Genomic DNA, 17,119 nt, shown 5'->3' on the forward strand with positions numbered 1-17,119 from the left:
CCAAAAGGAATTTTGGAAGGGCACAAGGATGATCACATCACCTTCTGTAAAAAATATTTCTAATCTCAAGAATAATGAAGCAGTGATGAATTCCTTAAATGTGAACTCCTGTATCACATAAAAAAATCCCAAGAAAATCTTTTATGATGTCAGTATTTCTAGAACTTTGATATGAATATTTAAGCATAATTTTGCATGTTTTGTTATATTATTTTGTGCACACCTTCATTTTATGAAAACTCTAAGCAGATGTAGTCTTTATAAAAATGCAATGACCCCCCCAGAATCCTGTCATTCCTGAAAATAGGCCATGGCTGAAGAGCTTTAGAACCCAACAACATCTGGAGGACTACAGGTTGCCTATCATTGCAGTAGACAATGTAAACCAAATAAAGGTTGTTTGTACTGACACTAATTAACTAACTAAGCACCAGGTCAAAGGTATCCTGATAATTGTTTAATCAACAGACACCAAGAATGGATTTAGTACAATTAAAGCCTGGCTTATTTGCAAGAGATTTGCAACATTACTTTTTAAATGCTTCCAGATCAACAATGCTATAAAGATTGAAAGCACTTTCATTTCCTTTACACTTAATGGTATGTAGAAGTTTTAAAAACTTCGTTGTTTGAAGGGTGCCTCTCCCATTTTTTAAAAAAGTAAAACTAATTCTTGTTTGCTGTTTAAATTCAGTGGCAACGTTACAGAGCTAAGGCATGTCCAAAGGGCCTTGTTTAGCTTTTGATGCATTCTAATCACTCCAGGCACCATTTTTTCATTAAAACATATCAGGGAGGAATGGGTGGGTGGTGGTACCCATCCCTATTTTAAATATTTCAGCAGAACTGATTACAGACTGGGCTGTTGTACTTGCTCAAAACCAAGTTTGATTTAGACACACATGCAAAAGAGCCATCCTGGCAATTACCTTTAAAAATGAGCATTACAGATGTTTGTAAAAACTTCTAAGGCACAGAGAGATATCAAAGATAAATACATTACTGTGTTTTTGAGTGTTTTGATCAACATCTAACAGTGTTACTAAAAACTAGAACAGTAAATGTTTCATACTATTAAAATGAATGTTATTTAGAAGTAAAATCTGGAGAAGCCCATCCTCATGGAGAGGCCTTTATTTCCTGAGCATTGCCAGTCTCCCTGGCAGTTATTAGATATTCCATTAAATTTCAAATGAGCCAGATTCTTGCAGTGTGAATTAAACAAGAGCCAAATGACATAGCAAAGTAAACATGGGGCCCTTTAGAGGAAACAGGCATTTGTGGACTCCAGGGCCCAGGAGGAATGGAGTGGGTGAGGGACCGATCCTTTAAAAGTAATCTTTCTCTCATGTGCTCCCAAAGCAAACAGGCAACTATGAATAGGCAGGTGACAAGATGAGAAAAAACAAGCCCATTCATCTGTGAAAGCTTTAAAATTGTTTCAAAAGGTTTTGAAGAATTCAGGAGACAGTAATGCTAATCTAGTACAATGCTGAGCAGAAAAGGAAACCAGTTTCTCAGTTTGTTCTTAACACAAACTGTTAATGAAGAGCTATCAACTATGCCCACTGCAGCATGCATCAACACTTCAGTTATCCCTTAACTGGAGGGTTTTAGACTATTCCAGTCAGTTATCACATATCATTCAGGGAAGCAGAAGGCCTGAAATATGTTTACTACTACAGCTACCACTCAGTTACAACATTCAATTTGACTAGCATGTCATGAGAACTTGACCTTTAATTTTGCAATACCACACAAAGGTATCTACTACTGAATCTCAACATATAGTTGCTCTTGTGATGAGTCATTTGGTAACCTGCAGTATTTTTTCTATCCGACAGTCAGAAAAACCTGGTGATCTTTCCATATAAAGAAGCCCTTAAGACACAAATTGCATCAAAACAAATGGCAGGTTCAGGATAATTTGTTTAAAACCAGAGAAATGTTGCACTAGTTCGGGGTGGGCAACTTGTAAGCCAAAAATATCTGGAGGGCCACAGCTCTTGCCAGCATAGCCAATAGTGAGGGATCATGAGAGATGTAGGACAAAACATGTGGAGGGCCGGAGGTCGCCCACTCCTGCGCTAAACACTGGCTTCCTACTTCCACTAGCACCTGCTCTGTATGAAGCATGACAAATATGTAACCTGAAAATGTGACTGGCCAGCCACAGATACAATTAGAGAAGGGATGCAATAAAAGTTCATTTGGACATCACCCTCATTAGCACTTCCTTCTGACAGAGGTATGAAATGGAAGCAGGGACATTGGTATGGTTAGGGTAACGTGTTCAGTTCAGGTAACGTGTTTCTCAATGGTGGTTTTAGAACGCCACAGTGGAGTTTTTACACCACCGTTGAGAAACGTGTTGTCTGGTGGGAAAACTAGGCAACGGTGAAGGTGTTTTTTTTGGAAAACACTCCATGCAGAATGTCCACACTGTGTAGAGGAGAGTTCCTGCACAACCATTGTGTTGCGTGTTGTGTGGCAGGCTCTGTGTAGTTTTCCGTTGCGTTGTGTTGACTTTTCCCACTGGTTACAGAGTTCCCTGGCATGAGTGGTGAAATGAGTGAGTGCTGTTTTAGGAGAGCCGCCGGGATTGGTTTTTTGCAGCAATGGCTGATGGGATACCATCGGGAGGACCAGGGGAGGAGAGAGGGCAGAGGAACTGTCAATCAAACGTTGAGATGGATTTTACTCAACTTCATGGTAGCCCACAGTCACGGTGGAGTTACAACATGTTGTGTGGGGAGTACTCCTTAAAAACTTAATTGTAGAGAGGAGTTTTCACACTGCATTGACTAACACATTGTCTCTGTCCTAGCAGTGTGAATTAGGTCATATACCGCTCCATACAATTTTTTAATATCCTTGATTTTTAGCTACTGAAAATACAGGTAATTCTTACAAAGTATTTATATAATTAGGCCTTCCAGTTCACGTTAGAATTGGAATCCACCCGTCTCTCCTCTGTTCAGCATTTCATCATGTTATAAGCACACTAAGTACAAATGCCATGAATCAGGCTCTTAATAATGCAGGTAGTTGCTTTACGAGCTTCACCTGATCAGGGTGGCTATGTAGTGATGCTATTTCATGCCCAAGGTTTCTGTTGTGCCAAGCTCTGTTGATACTTTGAATTACTTTTTAGTCAATGATGAGAAAGACTCTTTAGACATACAAACCTAGGTTCTTTCCAATATCTGTGCACAATTTCTGAGCCAAAATTTGTCAGCCAAAATGAAAATTTCTCTGCTTGATGCCATCTTCTCTAAATATAACTTTCTGGAATTTAATAAGCTTTCCCCATGTGTGCTTTGCTACAGAAAAAGACCTTTTAATAAATTTCTTACATATTCAACAGGCTTAAGGGACTTGACTGCTTCTGCTGGACAGCCACAGGAAGCAAGGTCAGGGTAGAGATCTTCTTCCAGTACACAATGATCGTCATCAGTTTTCTCCTTGTAATGTAGCAACCAGCTAAAAGAATAAACCCAAGAAAAAAAATAATTATTGAAATATGTTATTAGTTCCCCCCTCCAAGATAAAATCTTTATAGAAGATAAATCCATTGATAAATATTGGTTTCATTTTGAGGAATTACAAGTGAACACAAACAGGTGGTGTAAATACAGAAAATACAGACATGATGGTCAGGGCTAGCTCCCGGCCTGAGGGCCCCTTGGACAAAGTGCCCTGGATGGCCCCCCTCAGATTGCCCTGCCCCTGGTTGACTGACCAGGAGACAGGGGCAGAGCAATCAGCTGCAGCACAGGTGGCACAGAGAGGGGCACCTTGCAGCTTCAAGTGGGGGAGATACTATTTTAGTCCCCTCAATGCCTCTGCATGTAGTGTCGCTCTAGAAACTAGCAGCTCAATCCTATGTATGTTCACTCAGAAGTAAGCCTTACTATCAGCAGTGGCGCTTATTCACAGGATTGCATTGTTGTCTGCAAGATCTTAGGCAGATTTACTTGTCACAGGCAACCCTCACCTGTGCTTTAAATGCATTAAGATTTGGCAGATGAGATTGGTACTCAAAGAAACTTCCCCCCCTTTTTTAAATCCCTTCTGAAAGGGGGGGGGGATTTAGGAAAAGAAGCATCTGAGAAGGAAAAGTTTAAAGCCTCCCCTACCTGCATGAGTTGATCCCAATCCAGACTGGGGGCCCATAGGCTTACTTGTAAGTAAAACACACACACACACAGGTGGCACACTCCTTATTTAATGTATCTTGCGGTTGAGCCCTTAAAACTAGGGCTGTGCAAACCTTGGGCCCGGATTCGGAAATCCAAATCACAGAGGCCGTTTTATGACGGATCCACCATTTTCTTGCACAGTTCTAGGCCTCCATAAACAAGTTATAGCCTTGTGCAGTGTCTGGGAGGGCAGCACTTACTGAAGCCCAGGAACGGTGGGCACATGTGTCCTCAGTGTGATCAGCTGCTGCTCAGCATGATCGGCCACTACTGTGGCGATCCAGGGTACTCCAGTGATCCTGGAGGGGTCCTGCACGTTCTGCAGGTGCCTGCTTTCCCCTGGAGCCGTCCACTTCCAAACTGACCTAAACTGGGCTATTGGGTTTAATTCCCTTGCACAGTTCCCTTCAGGCTGATGGATATGCCCAGGAACTGCAAGTAGGAACTGCCACACCAGACAAGCAGTTCTTAGCTGGTTTTAATATCTTTGCAACTCTCATAGATCTGGCCCTGAGATTGAAAGGCCATCAAGTTCTGCTCCTTGGGCAAGCAGGAGCAATTCACTAAGGCCATTGTGTTGGTGAAAGGAAGTGACTCTGTCACCAGCCTCTGTCACTTCCTTGCTGCAGCTGCTCATTGTACATGTCAGTGTTGAGAGCAATGACACAGGAAAATACTTTAATATATATAAAAGAAGAGTCCGCCCAGCCCAGTGCACAGGCAAGCTGCAATGGCAATGCTCCCTGCTTAAGCCCCCAGGCCCTGGCATTTGCCCAACCATGTTTTGTAATGGCCCCAGGCCTGATTATGATGCAAATCACATTACCTTTGTAGCATGGGTCATGAATTGCAGGCTTATAGAAACTTCATTTCTAAGACATGGCACAAAACAGTCTGCAGGCTATAGCAATCGTGTAAGCTTTCCACAAGGAAGTTAACAGCCAATTCCATCTTAAAACAGAGACCATTTTCAAGGCAATTTTAAAACAAATATAATGTAAAACTCTGATGGCAGTAAATAAAATAGATTAAAATGGTTTTCCAAGCTGCTTTTAAAATGATGATGAATAAAGCAACTCACCATCCCCGTAGAACTTTAAAAGAACAAGGTGTGAATGATGCAAAGTCAGCAATTTCTGTTGTAAATTCTACACATGATCCCTGGAAATGTGTGTTACTAAAAGCTTTAATCTAAAAAATAAAATAAATTTAAAAAATCAATCCACAGAAACCACATGTATATATTATAAGTATTTTTGTAATAGGGAAACACTGCTCTATCATTCCAAAGTTTAAAGAGAAAAAGTTATTTAAAACTTAATATTTACTGTTTATCATTTGTAACTGATCTTATAATTCTGCTAAGAGTGCTGATAACAAGAATAAAATTGTTAACATGTTAGTTGCCAGTGTGTCAAATTCTTTTGTTTGCATTTATTGGATTCCATTGAACAGAAGGCAATAAATTATAATTAATGAAATCTGATCAGAAAGCCAAGATGAGTTTCATATTAGGGTTTGGATGCAATCCTATGGGCTCTGGGAGGGCATCCTAGGGGTCATAAGTTATTGTGGACCTCTCTCTCCATAGTGGAAAATGAAATCAACATTTGGAAGAGGAAGCCTGGAGGCAGAAACCTCTGCTGCCCTCACTCCACTGCTGTTGGTGTTGTAATGATGGTAAGGAGGAAAAAAGGGGAGGAAATCGAGGGCAAAACTGAGGTGATCCGCAGGATTTAAAGCCTCCTCATTCCCTGGCATATCCCAGGACACGGAATAATGGGCTCAAGTTACAGGAAGCCAGATTCTGGCTAGACATCAGGAAAAACTTCCTGACTGTTAGAGCAGTACAACAATGGAACCAGTTACCTAGGGAGGTTGTGGGCTCTCCCACACTAGAGGCATTCAAGAGGCAGCTGGACAACCATCTGTCAGGTATGCTTTAAGGTGGATTCCTGCACTGGCAGGGGGTTGGACTCGATGGCCTTATAGGCCCCTTCCAACTCTACTATTCTATGATTCTATGAAAATCAGGACAAAAACTAAGCCAGTCATTTCTAGTGAATTTTCCTCTCACAGGAGGGCTTGGAAGTGGTGGCTCCTCTCCCACAAACTTCTCCAAAACTATGCAGGATTGCTCTGCCTACGACGTTTTGATTTAATTCAGTGCTGAATTCTGTATTCTTTTTTTTTTTTAAATAGTGTGTTTTATTTAGTTTTAAAACATTTCTAACTCACCTAGTAGCACCCAAGATATTTCCATCTAACTTGTGTTTCCTGACTGACATGCTTGCTTGAGTGGTTTGATTTAACTTGGTTTCCTGACTAACAAGTTTGCTTGCGTAGTTTGAAATAGTGACACAGTCTAAATTATAATACTACTGGGCTATATAAATGTGACATTATTAAGGGTCACTTCATAATGAGGTGTTTTGGGTATAAAAGAGCTTATTGCAGCTGTTTGGAAACTGCTCTATTTAAAGTTAGCACCAGTAAAAGTTGAGACTCACGTCAATGATTCCATATCAAAATTTGTATGACATTTAACAAGCTTTTATGTCTGTCTAAAATGACAAATGAATATAGGAATATATTCAATATAGTTAAGACTAGAATAATACAACAGTTATGTCTTTAGAAAGAAAATATTTCCTGAAGGTTTTGCTTAGAAGTGAAGAGCGGAATCTAAGCTGTCCTAAACAATACAATATGTATGTTGTGCAGTGTGTCAGTTTATATAACAAATGCCTAGAAGCAATGATAATCTTATCCAGATGACAAGACATCATTTGAGTTTTTCTTCTTCAAAAGAGTCTATTTAGCTTAAGAGCTCAGTTAGTAAAAAGAAATACAAAAATATGCATAATAGCACTTAATTTGTGTTTCTTTAAAAGAAAGCTAAAATATCTTCTTAGATAGTTACAGGAAATGATAAATAAATTACGGAACAAGACAAGTTAAAACTACAAGTAAATGAACTGAGATATTCTGAAAGAATATGCGAAAATGAGGAGTGCTTGTTAACTTATAGAAGATTAAATACAGGTATACTAGAGAAATAATTCATTCTTAAGGTGGATCCCAAAGGACACCTCTGTAAAAACAATACAACAGTGAAACCTTATATTAATGAAGCAAAGCTCTGTTGAGTAAGATTTCTGAAGCGTATGATTAACTTTATTACTCTTATTTTTCTCTTCATTCATGCTTATGCTCCACCCTATCCTTATGATTCACTTGTATAAATATGAATGATTAACACATGTTTAACATATAATCATGCAGCAAATAAATGTATGATGCAACATTTAAAAGAAAGATATTTAGGAATCAAAACCCATCCAATGTGATTTTTAACATAGATTAAGACATCAAAGCCAAAAATGACAATGTACAGGCAACATCCCACAAGAAGAACAATGACCAATCTGTTTATAAATGCCTAAGCCTCTGTTCAGCTATAGTTAGTCATGACTAATCAAGTCCTATTGAAGGCACACCTAATTTGGGTGGGCCACAGTGTTAAACTTAGAAAATGTCATTTAACAATTTAAACAAATCAAAACAATATAAGCTTTTTGGGGACAATTCAATGTTAGGAATTATGTTCTTTCAAGGACTTACCCAGTGTATGGGTTCATGATTTCCTAGTGGCTCCTGCAAAAAGGAGAAGTTATATACATTACACAAATATGAGTACGTTATTAAAGAGTAATCCTAAATTCCGGGAAAGGGCAACTGAAGGGCATAAGATCCTACAGATCTCCTTCTCCACAGTCAAAGAGAGAGATCTGCAGTTGGAGCACTCCTTGACGCAACAGAGGAAAGCTATGCCAAGGCTGGTAACCCGTTGGAGGTTCTCCATACATGGAGAGGCCAGGAACAGGGTGTTCCGGGGGCATGTCGGGGGAGGCTATGGATCTCCAAAGCTTCTTGTAAGGGTGGGTGAACATGCAATGTTTGAGTTTGTTGAGGTTCTCTGAATTCCTCCTTGAAGCTCAGTTCACATTCCTGAAAGTGAGCGGGGTTTTTTTTCCTGATTGGGAAAAATGTGAATTTTTCAATCAGGGGAAAATGCAAATTTTTGAAAGTGTACATTGGTGAGGAGCAGCAGAGTGATGGCAGTGCTTTTGCCTGCTTTTGCCAAGTGACTCTGTAGACGATTTCCTTAACCCATCCTGGAGCATCAGCTAACACACTAACCTATGCTGAGTAAAATAACCCAATACTACAGACCGTGGGTTCTCATGGTGGCTTATTATAGGTAAATAACCCATCATGGGTGAGAAAAAAGCTCACATAAATCATCACGGTTTATTTAACCACTCATGTGTTAATGTGTCATCTGAACCCAGTCACTGCTTGCATGGGATAGCTTTAATGATGCTGGTTTGGATTATGATATGAAAGTTTTTTTAAAAGTGTCCATTGTACTGGATAATGTACATTATCATGAAAAAATTATTTCTTAGCTGGCAGTATACCACTTCCCACCAGTTAGAACTCACCAACTTAATAGGACGGATTGACATGATAATTTCATTAGGTCCTCCCCAGTCAAAAAAACATTTATATTTTCCTTTCTCCAATATATATTGCTCTCCACAGAAGTACTTCTGCTGATAGACAACCCACCTAGATGTGACACACAAGAGAAATCCTGAGGCACAAATTCTGAAGACAGCTAAGTCAAATATATTCAAGTAATGCACAGAATGCTCTAGAACAGGGGTGGGCAACTTATGCCCCTTCAAATGTTCTGGCCTACAACTTCTATCAGCCCTAGCCAGCATTGCCAATGGTGAGGGCAGATGGGAGTCGAAGACCCAAACATCTGGAGGGCACAAGTTGGCCACTGCTGGTCTAGAAGTATGTTCAACTCTTCGTCTATTCATCCAGTATGGATTTAAAACAGGCACCGGAAATTACCTCTTGTGATTAAATATTAAGGGTTATCCCAATCTGCCTATAAAGGCCAAAGGAAATTACATCCCTTTGCTTATAACTCCAAGGTGCTGCAATACTGCATTCACATCTAGCCTGTTACATGGGCCTTGGTAAGTCTTTAAGGGGGAAGGGGAGACTAACTTTTGTAAACCGCCCAGAGAGCGTCAGCTATGGGCCGGTATATAAATGTTATAAATAATAATAACCCAGTGCAACTTTTGGCTCCACACCCAAAGTAAATCCTAAGTGAGGCGCTTCTGTGTGGTGTAAAGGGTTTCTTCACATGCTGAAGTAGCAGGCATGGAAATTCACAGCACCAGAAAAGTAAGAACTCATATCAGAGCATAGGATTGGTCTTTTAGTTTCCAGGCATGAAATTATATTCTGTCTAAAAATCATGGAGGGAAAACTATTTTACAAAAAAATCAGTGTAACCTCTGAGAACACAATTTATCTGACCCCAACTTTCCGATATTGAATTCTTCTGCAGAGACAAAGTAAAGCCCTTACTCATAGACTTGGGGTTTGTAGCCCAATACAGCAAATAATATGTTGCTAATAGGGCTATGTACAATCCTACCGATTCATGTTGGAGGCCATTTTGTCTCTGGGGGCTTCAGGGTTGGGCCACCTCGCTTCAGAACCAAATCCAAAGCGAGGTACAGCCCCCCATAAATGGGTCAGCCACATAGCAGGCACCCAACAAAGCTGGGCACAAGGCCAACCAGGAGTCCATTGGACTTTCCGCTCGCTCACCCCTGTTCCTCCCTTCCTCGCTCACCCCCGAACCCAGAGTTGCCACCTTATATTTGCTGTCTGTCCTCCACCATTTGAGCAGCGATTTAAAAGTAAGATGGTGGCTCTTTTGTTTTCATATATCTATAGTCATGAAGTACGGAACGGCCCTTTACGGCCACCATAGTTTGCAGCTGTAGATCAATGAAAACGACAGATCTTACTTTTAAATCTCATCTCTAATGGAGGCAGTGGTGAGTCTGTGTTTGGGGGGTGGGTGGGGAGGGGAGAAAGGAGGGGAGTCCAAAGGACTCATGGCTGGCCTCGCACTAGCTTCCCTGCATGGGTGGGTGGGCGGGTGGACTGGCCCACACCATCCCAAATTTGCTCGAGGCACCCTGTGGTGCTTCTGAGTGGATGTGCTTCACCTTGGGCTGACCCAGTACCACCTCATATTTGCCTAAGGCGAGCAAAGTATGGCTGAAAAGTAAAATAAAGATATCTAACACAGGGAAGTTAATAATTTCATGCTGCAGAAAGATCTAAAATATAACTTACGCTCCACTCTTCACGTTAATTGATCGTGTTACTAGGCCAAACCCAGCCTGTTCCAAATCAGGAATTTCTTGATTGACAATGTTCAACAACTTTCCGTTTTCCTCATCAGTTTCAAAAAGTGTTATTTCAGATTCCATAAAATCCTGGAATTTAAAACTGAAAATTAGGGAGCATTTGATACAAGTTTCTCTCACTCCCACCTGTCTTTACATACAATATAACACTGTTACTTACTCATATGCTAGCAAATATTCCCAAAATATTACATACACATGTAGAGATGACTTGGTTTTGAATTAAAGTGGATTTTTTCATTAGGTTATCTGGATATTTTGACTCAGCTCTTCACCTACAGAATTTCCTTAAACTCGCTCAAAAACAAAGAATGGACCTATGTGGATGTTAACAACCCCCACACATATCCAAAGGGAACATAGAATCATAAAATAGCAGAGTTGGAAGGGGCCTACAAGGCCATCGAGTCCAACCCCTTGCTCAATACAGGAATCTACCCTAAAGCATCCTTGACAGATCGTTGTCCAGCTGCCTCTTGAAGGCCTCTAGTGTGGGAGAGCCCACAACCTCCCTAGGTAGCTGATTCCACTGTCGCACTGCTCTAACAGTCAGGAAGTTTTTTCTGATCTCCAGCTGGAATCTGGTTTCCTTTAACTTGAGCCCGTTATTCCGTGTCCTGCACTCTGGGAGGATCGAGAAGAGATCCTGGCCCTCCTCTGTGTGACAACCTTTTAAGTATTTGAAGAGTGCTATCATGTCTCCCCTCAATCTTCTCTTCTCCAGGCTAAACATGCCCAGTTCTTTCAGTCTCTCTTTATAGGGCTTTGTTTCCAGACCCCTGATCATCCTGGTTGCCCTGGTTGAGTCCGATTCTGTAACCAACTGTGAATCCACGTAATAGTTGTTCCATACTAATCAGAATATCAGAATATCATGGGGCACTTTGTCAAAAGCTTTGCTGAAGTCAAGATATATGACGTCCACAGCATTCCCACAGTCCACATGGGAGGTTACCAGATCAAAAAATGAGATCAAAGTAGTCTGACAGGATTTGTTCCTGACAAATCCATGTTGGCTTCTAGTAATCACTGCATTGACTTCTTTATAATCTGCTCTAGAATTTTCCCAGGGATGGATGTCAGACTGACTGGTCTGTAGTTCCCAGGTTCCTCCTTTTTGCCCTCTTTGAAGATAGGGACAACGTTAGCCCTCCTCCAGTCGTCCGGCACCTCACCCGTCTTCCATGATTTTGCAAAGATAATAGACAAAGGTTTATAAGACTGTTGCAAGGACCATGCAAGGGCCGAGTTATGTTGTTGAGTAACAAAGCCTTAACAATGTTGTTTCTCTGTATACAGCACATCTCCTCGATTCTTTTTGACATCACTGACATTTTTTTGTCATAGCCTTTATACAAAAGCTTTGAAACCGACTGAAAGTTTGCAGCATTCCTAAAATGTTTAATTATGTGAAAGATGAGTTTCACCATCTACAAAACTCTTGTCAGTGCTAGAGAGACACCAACTTTACCCTCAAGTGTTATTCCTTTTGCTTGTATGAATCTAGCAGTCACAATAAGACTTTTGTTAGAAAATAAATATTAAAAGTTAGGGCACAGTTCCTAAATTTCTACTTAATCTTATGGATCTATGCACAAATGAGTGATGATGGTACTGCAGCCTTATTTTATCATTATAGAAAAAGAACTGCTTGAACAGCCTTGCAACACAGGTGCTTAATTCAGACATCTAAGAAATCCTTAGTAGGTCAGGTTTAGCCTATGAACTCATATCTTTTCATGCTTGGCAAGAAAATTGGTATGTCAAACTGTCTCATAAAAGAGCCATACGCAGCACAAATAACTATTTTCTCTTGAGAATATGCCATGCATTAGACTCTGGTTTTTCCTGGGGTGGCTGCTGACACTGCAGCCAGGACTTTCAGAAACTCATTTCTAGAGTAAGAACTTCCATTTCTGCTGACAACATGCTCACACCTTTCCACTTTAAATTTTATGTCAGTTTTCCAATGCATAGGAAGATGATAAAGAAGTCCTACACCCTGATCCAAAGGAGTAGAGCCATGTTCAGAAGCAGACTCCTACACATCTATCAGAAACAGTGAGTTTAAGTAAGATGTGCATCTGAATGCACGTCCAAGTATGGATGGGAATGGGCATTCAAATGCGCATCTGAACGCGTGCCCTATTGAAAGAAGAGTTCATTCATAAATGAGCTGGGCCTCACATTCAGATGTACGCTTGGCATTACTAATACATATGCAGCTGCCTCCATCTCTGAATCAGATGTCCATGCATGTCCTTGCTACTAATGCACCAAGCATGTATTAAAGAAATCTTCTTTAGAAAATATCAACAAACATATTTACAGATTTTTATTTTTATTTTACATTATTTTCAACTTCTCATATGAAAGCTCCGTAGAAATGAATGCAAGCTTCTACCTTCTCAAACTGGGGAGAGGCAACGAGTGGGGTACCGCAGGGCTCAGTCCTGGGCCCAGTGCTCTTCAACATTTTTATTAATGATTTGGACGAGGAGGTGCAGGGAACGCTGATCAAATTTGCAGATGACACAAAATTGGGTGGGATAGCTAATACCCTGGAAGACAGAAACAAACTTCAAAGTGATCTTGATAGGCTGGAGTGCTGGGCTGAAAACAACAGGATGAAATTTAATAGGGATAAATGCCAAGTTCTACATTTAGGGAATAGAAACCAAAGGCACAGTTACAAGATGGGGGATACTTGGCTCAGCAATACTACAAACGAGAAGGATCTTGGAATTGTTGTAGATTGCAAGTTGAATATGAGCCAACAGTGCGATATGGCTGCAAGAAAGGAAAATGCTATTTTGGGCTGCATTAATAGAAGTATAGCTTCCAAATCACGTGAGGTACTGGTTCCTCTCTATTCGGCCCTGGTTAGGCCTCATCTAGAGTATTGCGTCCAGTTCTGGGCTCCACAATTCAAGAAGGACGCAGACAGGCTGGAGCGTGTTCAGAGGAGGGCAACCAGGATGATCAGGGGTCTGGAAACAAAGCCCTATGAAGAGAGACTGAAAGAACTGGGCATGTTTAGCCTGGAGAAGAGAAGATTGAGGGGAGACATGATAGCACTCTTCAAATACTTCAAAGGTTGTCACACAGAGGAGGGCCAGGATCTCTTCTCGATCCTCCCAGAGTGCAGGACACGGAATAACGGGCTCAAGTTAAAGGAATCCAGATTCCAGCTGGACATCAGAAAAAACTTCCTGACTGTTAGAGCAGTACGACAATGGAATCAGTTACCTAGGGAGGTTGTGGGCTCTCCCACACTAGAGGCATTCAAGAGGCAGCTGGACAAGCATCTGTCAGGGATGCTTTAGGGTGGATTCCTGCATTGAGCAGGGGGTTGGACTCGATGGCCTTGTAGGCCCCTTCCAACTCTGCTATTCTATGATTCTATGATTCATTCTGCTCGTCATGAACACTTTGATCAGATGTATGTGCAGAATCTCAGTGTGGTAGACAAGATCAAGAATTAATGAGAAATGTAAAGTAAATAAGGATGAATTTTGCGAAGGGTTAAGAGTGGAATTCAGAATGAGCAACACTTTCTACCCCAGAATTGAACTGACTGGCGAACAATAATATCTCAACTTATTTATTCCTCAATGTTTAGTTCTAATGAAATAGGAAAATAAACAAAGTTGAAGGAAGGAATACTCTTGCAGAGCAAAAGAAGTACTTACAGCTTGCAAAAACCGAAGAGACAGCAGGACGCTGCTCACCCCACCCCACGACTGCCAGTCTTCATATTCTCCTTCCTCAAGCAGATACTGCTGACCTATATAGCGTTCCTTTTCGTAACCAACCCATCTGAAGTAGTCATAACACACAAGAAAAAATTATGAATATCCCTTGCAGTGTTCATAAATGAATGTAACATATATGAACAGTCATTAAATATCATACTTTGGTGTTCATCCATATAAATATTACAATATATTTAGTAGCCAGGATTCCTGGCTCATCCTGACTTACTGTGAATGAGCAGCATACTGGTGAATGCAGCCTATTAACACTGACTTTTCTCCTCCCTTTATGTGAGCAGGTAAAACAAACCAAGGAGCGATAGCTTATTGTGACATCTGAACATGGGATCCTGGCTTGTCCCTCTCAAACAAGCCAGGATTGTTAGCCAGCAACAAACACTTTCTAACATAATTGAGTTTCATGTCTCTCTGATCACACTTGGATGACTGTGTAGGAAGAAGAAGCCATTGTAGCTTCCCCCCAGCCCTGCCCCCCACGTACCATATGAGCGACCACCATTTGCATAATTCTCTGCAATGTGGTGTGGGTTGGCATGGCATCCAAACCCAGAATACAGTGCAGTGGCAATGACCTCGTAGTACCCAGCAACCCCTACTGCAAGTCGTGAATTCTAGGATGGGTACGAAGGCACCCTCACTGTGCACCAGGTTTGGACATTGCTGCACTGCAGGGAATTATGCAAATGGTGCGTGCAACACACCATGGCTTCTTCTCCCTACCAGATCATCTCTCTCCGTTTCTGTGTCTTTCTTTTTGAGCTGTAAGGCACGCTACAAATTCAGGTGGTCATGCCAGCCCCAATTTTCCCTCGTGGTACAGCCCAAATTTGTTGGGGGGCTGTTTTTAAATTTGGTATAAGAATGCCATGTTGGAAACTGTCCTGCCTCTTTGCTAACCTTGTGGAGGTTCTAGCACTCCCTGCCCTGGGCAAAGACAAGATTTGTAGACACCAAGCAAGAACCTGCTGGGCTTCCCCATGTATGAACAGCCAGTGGAAAGATGTGCAAAAATGTATCCCTGTTAACTTCAACCATAAACAAAGTTAATCCAGCTAATATAATTGTGGCTAAAAGTTATGGAAGTATCCTGTTGGTTAAAAGGAATATTTCTGGTGTTCATTATTAGTGCACACATTCTATTCGGGATATAATTTGATGGGGAAATGGATTTTATCGTCAGTAACATTTGTTTTAAATTAACTCAGTAGTGGAAGTTATTGAAATATGAAAACAAAACCCAGCACAAATTAGGGAATTACTATTTGGCTTTGGCCACAACATACAGTTCATACTATTGTTTTATATTGGTTTTGCATTGCCTTTTTGACTTTTTAATGTTTTAAAGTTGTACTTGTTATATTTTACATTTTTTGGTTGTGCGCTGCCCAGAGAGCTTTGGCTGTTGGGCAGTATAAAAATGTAATAAAGAAATAAATTGTTCCGAATTGATGCCGTTTTCCTGTGGGCTTAATTTTTGTGGAGGCCGGTAGAAAGACCAGAAATATTTAACAGCAACCAATGCCTGATCCGACCCATTTTATTACATGTAAAATGTAAAAGTTGTGAAAGGAATTTTAGTCACAGTCTTTAACCACAAACTGCTGATAACTTGTCATCAGGCTACCTTGGGCCACCAGCCTATATACTTTCTTCAAAAGCTCAATCCAGACAAGATTAAGGTACAGTTAGTATAAACCTGTACAGGTTTTATGATCTAGCGGTTCATCAGATGAACGTTTTATCGCATGCTCACTACTGCCCACTCACGTTTTTTCACGCATTGTTTAGACCTGCCTTCTGCTCCTCCTTACCTTCTTGCCATGACAAAATAGACCCCCAAAATCTGACCTTTTAAAAAAAACAGAATGTGCCGCCATTTCCTGCTGTGTGCAGGAAAAGAAGCGCAATAAAAATGGCCCATTAATGGGCCACGTGGTCTTTGTTTACTTCCTTTATCTTTTCTGGGAAGAAATAGGAAGAATTGTGAGACAGGAGCAGGGGTGGAGAAGAGACAGTAGGAAACAGTGATTCCCCACCCCCTTTGTGATGGAGCTCCCCTTTGTGATGGAGAGTGGGCTTTCTCTTGGTCACGCCAGCATCGGAGGCATGATGGGGGGCACAAGATGGGGGCACAAGAGACAGCCCTTTCAGTGGCTGCACACAGGCTCTGGAATTCCCTCCCCCATCTAGCCTCTTTGAGGCAAAGACCTTTTTATTTAGACAAGCTGCTGGCCTGTGTGTTGGATATTTGTTCTGTTGCGTTGTGGTGCTTTTTATCTGCCATAGGCATTTGATACTCTGTTTTATTGCAGGAGGGTGCTATTGCACCATGTCCTGCTTGTTCATCCCTGGCCGATGGCTGGTTGGCCACTGTGTGAACAGTGTGCTGGACTAGATGGACCCCTGGTTTGATCCAGCATGGCACTTATGTTCTTATGCTGTTACTGGACTGGTTTACCTATTCTGTGATTTTATTTTTTTAAAAAAATGTTTTTAATTTAATATTACTAGTTTTATGGTATATTTTTTATATTGTTGGAAACTGCTTTGGGCACTGACCATGGAAAGACAAAATACAAGTTTAAAAAGTAAAGCAGTGAGTGGTTCATCTGACCTGGAAGATGTTGTTCAACCTGCTATAGATGGGGCTGCATTGCCCCCCTCAAGCTCAGATCTGCAGTTGGATGGTGACTTTTAGACCTGGCCTTAACTTGGGATACCCAAGTGGCATCTGTAGCACTAGGTTGCAACTCCTGGCTGCAGGGATAGTCTTGAAATTGTTATCAATTAGATTACTGAAATGTTTGAAATGAAATTTAAGAGAGAA

General features: G+C 41.1%; 1 protein-coding gene across 1 annotated transcript in view; it reads right to left on the reverse strand.

Moving 5' to 3' along the window:
* CRYBG3 (crystallin beta-gamma domain containing 3) overlaps positions 1-17,119 on the reverse strand; it is a 74,088-nt gene that overhangs the window by 12,082 nt on the left and 44,887 nt on the right. Inside the window, exons 12-17 of the mRNA XM_063126815.1 lie at positions 14,209-14,335; positions 10,443-10,585; positions 8,711-8,837; positions 7,827-7,859; positions 5,284-5,393; positions 3,357-3,483 (exon numbers count right to left, since the gene is read on the reverse strand). Coding sequence (XP_062982885.1) covers positions 3,357-3,483; positions 5,284-5,393; positions 7,827-7,859; positions 8,711-8,837; positions 10,443-10,585; positions 14,209-14,335 — 667 coding nt within the window. The remainder of the gene's footprint in view (positions 1-3,356; positions 3,484-5,283; positions 5,394-7,826; positions 7,860-8,710; positions 8,838-10,442; positions 10,586-14,208; positions 14,336-17,119) is intronic.

The sequence above is a fragment of the Elgaria multicarinata genome, chromosome 5 (assembly GCF_023053635.1).
Source record: "Elgaria multicarinata webbii isolate HBS135686 ecotype San Diego chromosome 5, rElgMul1.1.pri, whole genome shotgun sequence".
In the NCBI taxonomy this organism is placed as follows: Eukaryota; Metazoa; Chordata; class Lepidosauria; order Squamata; family Anguidae; genus Elgaria; species Elgaria multicarinata.